Source organism: Triticum dicoccoides, chromosome 1B (assembly GCF_002162155.2).
Source record: "Triticum dicoccoides isolate Atlit2015 ecotype Zavitan chromosome 1B, WEW_v2.0, whole genome shotgun sequence".
In the NCBI taxonomy this organism is placed as follows: domain Eukaryota; kingdom Viridiplantae; phylum Streptophyta; class Magnoliopsida; order Poales; family Poaceae; genus Triticum; species Triticum dicoccoides.
Window position 1 is genome coordinate 695,907,531 of NC_041381.1, and position 8,191 is coordinate 695,915,721.

The 8,191-nt window shown below is 42.0% G+C and overlaps 1 protein-coding gene across 1 annotated transcript; it reads right to left on the bottom strand.

Annotated features, from left to right (window-relative positions):
- Window positions 1–1,440: 1,440 nt before the first annotated feature.
- On the bottom strand, window positions 1,441–6,143 carry LOC119313316 (paired amphipathic helix protein Sin3-like 5). The gene is made up of 16 exons (XM_037588927.1): window positions 5,928–6,143; window positions 5,624–5,843; window positions 5,440–5,541; window positions 5,268–5,342; window positions 5,125–5,185; window positions 4,677–4,834; window positions 4,444–4,589; window positions 4,209–4,315; window positions 3,856–4,110; window positions 3,368–3,705; window positions 2,880–3,227; window positions 2,684–2,745; window positions 2,445–2,583; window positions 2,154–2,255; window positions 1,914–2,014; window positions 1,441–1,822 (listed from the first exon to the last, which is right to left on the bottom strand). The coding sequence occupies exons 1-16, from the start codon at window positions 6,089–6,091 to the stop codon at window positions 1,735–1,737; spliced, it is 2,466 nt and encodes an 821-aa protein (XP_037444824.1). The 5' UTR covers window positions 6,092–6,143; the 3' UTR covers window positions 1,441–1,734.
- Between the last annotated feature and the right edge of the window lie 2,048 nt (window positions 6,144–8,191).

Below are 8,191 nucleotides of genomic sequence, written 5' to 3' on the forward strand. Positions count from 1 at the left end.
TGGTAGAAATTACAGTTGGAGTGATAATCTAGAATTCCCACCTATGAAAAATTGGGCAGAGTGCTTATTTGTCCTAGTTTGGAAGATGAATGCTCCCTTTATTGTCTGACTACATTGGAAGGGACATATTTGATCATGTTCCCCTCCTTTTGGACACTGGTAGCCATGTGCCTAAGGCACCTTAAGTTTGAGTGGAAGTCTAGATTATTTTGCATGGCTTCATAGGGATGGTTTTTCTGAACTGGTTGCTTTTGTGTGGTTAGACAACAACCACCATGCATCCAACATAGGAAGACAAAAAAACTTGAGCCCTGAGTAAAAAAAACTGAAAGGATTGGGTAGAAATGTTGATGCGTGGTACAAAGAACTTGAAACTAATTTTGCCGAAGTAGATGACACTAATAAGAGATGAGAATATTTTGGTATATCTGCTTGTGGAAGAGAACAGAAAGATCTTAGGGAACTATGGAGAGATGAAGTGGTTGCGAATATGCAAAGAGAGAGATATTGCTATTATTCTTTACAAAAAACTATTGCCCTTTATTGCTGTCCCCAAAATTTTAAAGATCAGGTTAACTTGCTTGTTATAATCCTTTTTCCATGGGTGAGCTATATGATGATGTATTCCAGATGGAACACAAGAATGCCCCTGGCCTGATGTCACTGAAATGTACTCAAGACTTCCATTCCTTACAAAGTCGCCGAACTTGGAAGTGACAAAATGACTGGTAGATTGGCCGCCAAGAAGAATTTACATACTTTGGATGGAAATGTACTTTAGATGGAAAGTATGACATGTTTGCACTCTTTTCCTAATGATGCCAAACTATAAAGATCTCAAGCCTACCGAGGTTATTGGAAATATTATGGATCATCAGATGGGTCTCAAGGACAAAGAACTCCATTGTCAATCCACCCACCTCAAGTCAAGTGGAGCTCAGAAGCTTACAAGTGCACCTATCAAGATCTCAAATGAAGAAATCCCCAAAGGTTCTATGGATGAGGAACTTGGACTCATGGTCAAGAACTTCAACGAGATGTACTCTGAAGGGAAGTTCATGATGGTTCAAGATCAAGATCAAGAAACCCCTCCCTGACTATACCCAGCAACCATGGCATCGGCAGGTTAAAAACTGTATTTACAGTAATAAACTAATAATGTTTCTAATAACTTGGTGATCTCTTTGCAAATTATATCTTACATTAAATTTCCATGGTGAGAATAAGCGAGAACTCAAAATAACCTGTTCACAATTTCCATTTCCATTTTATTTGTATACCATTACAGTTAAAACGAATAACAACCTACAAATTCCAACTGCAAATAACTAAGATACATCAGATTAAAAAAATGATTGAAAAAGGAAAACAGAACAACTGAAAATAAGCAACAAGCATCACTTGTAAAATGACAATATAAAAGGAGGGTAGGAGGTATGCAATGGCTAGGCCCAGGACCAGGAGGAAGCAATTAGAAGTTTCAAATGCGTTATGCAAAAAGAACAGAATTGAACTGCATACTATTTTTTTTGCAAAAATAACATCATTTGTATGGGATTAGAACAGAATAGTTATCTGCGCCTACCAAAGCACATTATGATTTTTGTTTTCTAACTAACTTCATGGGATTAGAGTAGTTCCTGATATAACAAACACAATTATATTTCTCTATTTAATTGTAACCATATTTCGAATAATCACATCTAGCATGCACACTACACCAAGGTATAACATTCAACCATGAGTTTTAGTCACTGCTCCAAGCTGAGAGGAACTCCAAGCTGAGGAACTCGTTGCACCGTTCTCCAACTTGCGTTTTTTCCTAGAAAAAAATATGCATTTGTTAGAATACTGAAAACGAGCTAAAAACAGTGTGTATGATTTATATGTAGTCCATTTTAGGGAATCACTACCTTCTCTCAAAATGGCGCGGAAGTTTTTCGGTATCGGCAAGAGCTTTCTCTTGCTCCTCTTGATCATACTTCGGTAACCCATTTGATGGATTGTTGGGAAACTGAACAAGGGATAAAACACATGCATCAGATCAGTAATAGTATGAAACAGAACTAAAATGCACTTAGCGCTGAAACAGCATCTAACATGTAACATGAGGCGGAGTTAGTAAGAAAATGAAACAATGATCACAGGATTACGTTTTGATGACTGAACACGGGTTTGGGTAGAACTGGTCTTCCAAAGTTCTCAAGGAATTGGAAGAGCGAGTTGTCTTGATCTCTTGAATAAATTATGCACAACTGCAAGCAAGCCAAAACAGCAGGATTATCAATTATGCATGCCCAAGTATCTGAGACGAATAGTTGACACTGCTTATCCATTTCCGGATACTTTTTTCAGTGTCAACTAAGTGGATTTACAATGATCCACAAAAGAAAGGTAAGTAGGCCAGAATTCAGAGTCGTTATCTCATACTAGATTTAGATTACCTGCTTGATAACTCGGTTTATCACTATATCCAGAGTAAAAAGTTCAACGGACTTTGGCCCAAGAAATTGCAGGCAGAAGTCTTCAAAACTGGAATTATCAATACAGTGGGCATGCAGCTTGATGATTTTCTCCTTAAACCTGCAACATTCAATGAAGAAGTTGTGAAACAAACTCTTACATGGTGAGAAAATGAGCAATTCTGCTTGGATAGTAAACAAGTAAGCATCATGGACGTTACTCTGCATATAATAGATCATCGGCGCATAAACTTCTCGCAGTTTGTAGTCTGTCATATAAAATCTGCCATACAAGGATAAATAAATAAACTTCTTTTGGAAAAACATATTGCAATAGGTGCAAAAGAAAAAACTAAGGTCTGTTGAGTTCCAATAAACAACTTCTAAAAAAACAAAAGCAGAGAGCAAGATGAATACCTGGTAAAGCCTGCGAAGCACAATGAGAAAACAACAAGTGCCTCCTTTCACACCACGCAGTTTAGCTGATGTTTTGGAGTGTTGCCTTGATTCATGCTGCTTCTCATGTTTGTATCCGTGGTCACGAGTACTAGGTTCAGAAGTACCGATCATGCGACAATGAGAGCTCAACCCATCTATACCGGAAGTGGCAACATCACAACTTACTGGTTCTTTTCCGGCACCAAGCATGACATCTGACTCAATGATTTCTGGTTCGGGCATGAAGTCACCCTCCTCAATGTCTTGGCCAAAACCATCGTGTGAAGAGCTCAAGTCGTTAGAATTTTTCTTTATGAATTCCCCTCTCTGAAATGAAAATCGTTAGCATGCAAGTTAGTTTTACTCGACCTGGATACTAAGCAAATTCTTTTCTGGGTATTCCAAATTCGAGATTATTTTTTTGGAACAACAGAAACAGAAATACAGAATTCTATGTGTATGATTACCTTGGAAGGTGAAGGAAGCTTAGTAGCAGGCAAAGCATCAGGTATGCTACTGAGAAAATCTTTGCTGGTGCGGCAATGTTCGCAAGCTTTTGCGGGAGCTACAGTTTCCTTAGATGAAGGCCATAGACAATGAGCAGAAAGAAATGGATGTACTATTTTCGCCCAATTCATCACCTGCTTCTCTTCAGAGGCACATGCAGAGGATATTATACTGCTTATGTCCTTGTGCATGTCTGTATCAGCATGTTTATCTCCAGCATTGGACATGTCTGTATCAGCATTTTTATCTCCAGCATTCGAATTCTTTTTATTGATTTCATTTGCTTCTGCCAGCAATGCTGAAAGGGAGACATGTATGAAAATGACTCAGAACAAAATTAAAAAAATGGGAAGACTTTGTTGAGTACATGGCTCAATGCAGGATCTAGGTCCAGCAATGCCTAATACTACTATTTAAATTATGGGACAGGGAGAAAGTAGAAAAATACCTTTTTGGCTCATCCTCTTTGCATCCAATTGTTTGAAAGAGAGGCCACGATGATCAAGCGATCTGTAGTAATTTTTGGCAATAACTTGTGAGTGCGCCTTATGCAAATATGAGCGCGCCTCCGATAAATCTTCTACCTTCTGCTTTAAACGAGAAAGTAGAACAGCAAGAACAGAACTAGTATTCGGACTCTCCAACAGATCATCCAGCTCAGGATCATCATCATATAGTTTTTCAATGCACCTCCGGTGTAGAGCTTTGCACAAGAAAAAACAAACAAAAAATAGTTTATTGACTGAATAAAGAGGCCGATCCTCCTAAATATATATATTAAGGCCAGTGTATCATTCTTACGAGTTAAATGCTCGCTTATCTTCAAATGGATGCCAGCACGAGTTTGGAGATTGGCAATAAGGTCAGCAGTCGCACGAAACCGGTGTAATAGCATGTCACTCTCAAACCTTAAAAAGAACACAAATGTGAATCATCTTAAAGAAAAAGGGCATTATATGAAAAACCATTCTCCCCTGATGCTGAACGAATATAACAAAGACTGAAGAGCAAAACAAATTAGCAACTGGGTACATACATGTCTTCTTCGCAGTATAAAATGTTTGTCTCGTAACCATTTATAGTTTTGTGCTTAGAGCTTTCCATCCCAGATACAGAACAAACCAAAGTATCGTTGAGAATAGACCTCCCCAGATTGGTCCAATAACTTGAATGAAGAGTTAACTGCGATCAAGAACGAGTATGCTTTGGATTAGTAGTTGTGCCAGTAGTAATTTACAGGAAACTCATGGGTTTGTAGGAATTTATTACATTATCTGGCAGCAGGTAATAGCTAGGAGTGGAAGCTCGTTCGAGCTTCTTGGGATCCACTTCTGGGGGCAATTCCTGAGCTTTTGAGGAATTCCAGTCTGGCAAGGGTTTAACCTTGTCTTCCTCATCCTCTTCGGCGTGATGCAATTCTCCGTAACCTATCAGAGATGAGTACATATATGAAGTTACCGATCCTGCTGCAGAACTGCAGTTTGCTAATTGCTATTTCATCTAGGAAGATCAGACATGGCAATGGCAACACTGATGTGTTGGTTAGTAGTAGGATGCACTTTAAAAAAAAATAGGTTGAACCGTGGACGGCAAACAAGATTTTGGGGAGTAATTAATAAGAAAAGGGGATAAATATTTGCATCTAGTTATCATAGGTGAATCCTGAAACAAGGAACCTAGGGACTGTTTGCATTCAGAGCAGGAAGGGTTGAAAAACCTTCTTTCATATGGATACCATCCGAGCGGTGATTATCATTTGCTTTAACCTTTACAAAGGCCTGCAAAGGAGAACCGAGGAGACAATCATGTCAGATGAGTTCATAATAAACTGAATGATGCCACCTTGATGAGAAAAGGTACCTTTAGGTCTGCAGGGAGAAAATTATCCACAAACTCTTCCAACAACTCAGGACAGTCGCGCATGCATCTCCTCACCTACGAAGTCAAGGAATTATGAATCAGACACCCTGGTCTTTCCAATCTTCTACAGAGAAATTACTGAAGAACTAGTTTCTGAAGAGCTAGTAAGTACCTTCTTGTAAACTTTTCGAGGGGTCATGGTCCTGTCCCTGAAATAATCTTGCATGATTTTCAAAAAAGCGGCATAATGATCGTCGCTCATGTTGGGGCATGCCTGCAGTCATTAAGTAATCAAAGATCAAGTTAGCATCCACAGGCGAACAGAAGGAGCAGCCATGAGATATTTTTTTCAGCACCTTCAGTCTGGAAAGAAAATCCATTGGTTTCTGTATCAAGGGGTTGACAACAACGGCTTCGGCATCAGCATCGGCATTGCCATTGCCTTCGACGGGGCTACGGCCTTCAATGAAGTTCAGGAAGCTCTGCTTAACTGTGGCCCAACCCTGAAATAGCTTCAACGCCGTCTCGATGCAGTTTTCAGGGCAGATGTTCCTTATTTCACCATCCGGGTCAGCACTGCAGTTGGGAATTGTATGAATGTGATCAGCAAGGAAAGCATACCGACATCTGGCAGAGACAACTTATTCAGAGCATACATACCGGTTTTTCCAAACCTCGGTCATGGCCTTGACGAACTTGCGGTACACGTGGCTGGGGAGGTTGTCTCTAGCAAACAGCAAGCATTGCACAGTCTCCACCGTGTATCCCTTTTTCCCCGTTTTATATCCGTAATTGTCGTCGTCAGCTTCATCGGAAGACGCCATTTGCTTTCACTGCTGCTAGCGCTGACGATCAGTCCTGCAAATTAATGCTCGAACAACACCTGCTCATCACAAACGAAAATGTGTCAACTGATGGCATGTCTGAATTCTGAGGCTACAAAAATTTATTACTCTATTTCCCCATTTTTTTAGGGTGTTGCGCAACTCTATTCCTATACACACAAACATCTTGTGTAGTGGCGTAGACAGCACATAGAAAAAGGAAGTTATATTTGTAAGCTGACTTTGCTACTACATGAAACAATTGTAAGCCAAAACCTCAGTGTCCCCTAAATCGATCAATGCCCGGGACCTCGAGTTAGAATACTTGACTCACGATCGCTAATTAAGCCGGCTTAGGGGATCCTCGGATCAAGTCTATTACAATTTACAAGTGCTAAAATGTTTACAACTTAATTTCCATTAACCAGCACGCGCAACAATCTTGTGCTTAGAAACAAGAATCTCTAATTAAGCAGGCATATGGAGGCACTACTTGCTCATAGTCATAGGTCGGCGTCTGATAAAGGGATCGATCTCCAAAGAGATGGAATAGGCAACAAAGCGGGATTTCAAACACGGAAACCCACTGCACGCCGTACGCAGGTCGGTAGGGTGGGGTAGGGTAGGGGCTGCCGCGGATTCGAATTAACCAACGCGCGGAACGATCCGAGCAATCAACAGACGGGACGGCGGTACCGGTCGCTGGCGCCGCCGGGAAGAGCACCCGGCTGACTCCACCGCCGGCGTCGCGGGTTTCCCGACGCCGGAGCCGGAGCCCGGGCGGCGACCGGTACCGCCGGAAGTCGGCCGATATCCGACGGAAGTTTCAACGGGCAATCAACAGGGACGAGTGATCGAGGGTGGGCACGTACGTACCGACGGGGCTGGGTGAGGAGCGGGCGCGGAGGGAGGGAGCCCTGGCCCGGCTTCGATCTGGAGGGCTCCGGTGGCGATGTCGAGGGCGTCCGCGGCCGACGGAAAGGGGCCGGGAGGAGGACGAAGCCGAGTATTTGAGCGCGCCGCGGGTTTGGGTTTGGGTTTGGGGTCAGATCTCGGGTCGGTGACCGATCGAGGCGTCGGAGCCTTTTCTTTTCCTTTTCGTTTGCGAACTGCTCTTTATCTTTCTTTTTTCTTTTTCCTTTTTGGTTGTCTTCATTTTTTTTCAACCTCACTTATACGACTACGACATGTCGAACCCGAGCAGTACACTACACCATGCCAATTAGTACTCTTTTATTTTATTTTTGCAGGGTGAAATTTTCTCTTTTATATATCGACTACTATGGTAAACAACTGATTTTGTTTTTTGATGTGATGCTCCTGGTTGATGGTTGGGCCGGCGGATGATGGCATTTGGCGGCAATGACCCTATGCTTGTCGAAGCCATGTCGTCGTCTCTCGAGGTTGCACCCATGGTCAAGTGTCTACCAATTTGCTATGCTTGGCGCCATGATGTGATCTTTGACTATGTGGTTCCATCTGATATTGGAGTACTCTTTGACATTGCCCCACCTTGGTAATTGTTCCCCGACCGTCATTGTGCCCTCCTCTGCGCTTCTGGTGCTCATTTCAGTTTCAGATGAGCCGCCTGCTTCCTTGGAGAGCAGTGAGGTCATTGTGGAGCGCATGATAAGGGCCTTCGGTAAGCCTGGTGTTGTGGTTGATTCTTAAGCTCACGAGAGGCATGTCGAAGATGATCTGACAAAGACTGTTGCACAATCAATTTTTACGAAGGAGTTTCTGTGTGAGGTTACTCGGGTGAACCCCACCGCCGCTATTTGGGACCCAACGCCCTTCAGATGGAACAAATATGGTGACCCTAACACGGAGTGGTCTTCCGGGTGGCTTGAAACAGTGGGACTCTGCTGTGTATTTTTATTGATTTTCAAAAAATAAGTACAAAGCAATATCTTGAAAAAAGAAGAAAGAAAACAACTACACATAGATTAAAACCAAATAAAGAAGAAAAAGAAATGAAGCTATACAAAGAGGGGAAAAGGTACAACAAGAACAACATCAGTAGGAAGCTGATCATCTCTAAACATAATTATCTAAATCTGCTTGCCCAATCTTTAAAGCCGTTGTATTCCTCCCTCTTTG

What these genes read in the sequence shown, in the direction of transcription:
- LOC119313316 (XM_037588927.1), bottom strand. Translation starts at nt 6,091, where the DNA reads ATGGCGTCTTCCGATGAAGCTGACGACGACAATTACGGATATAAAACG. An exon ending in TGGTATCCATATGAAAGAAG is followed by an intron (nt 4,835 to 5,124) that starts GTTTTTCAACCC and finishes CATCTCTGATAG; the next exon opens with GTTACGGAGAATTGCATCAC. An exon ending in GATAAGCGAGCATTTAACTC is followed by an intron (nt 4,111 to 4,208) that starts GTAAGAATGATA and finishes TCTTGTGCAAAG; the next exon opens with CTCTACACCGGAGGTGCATT.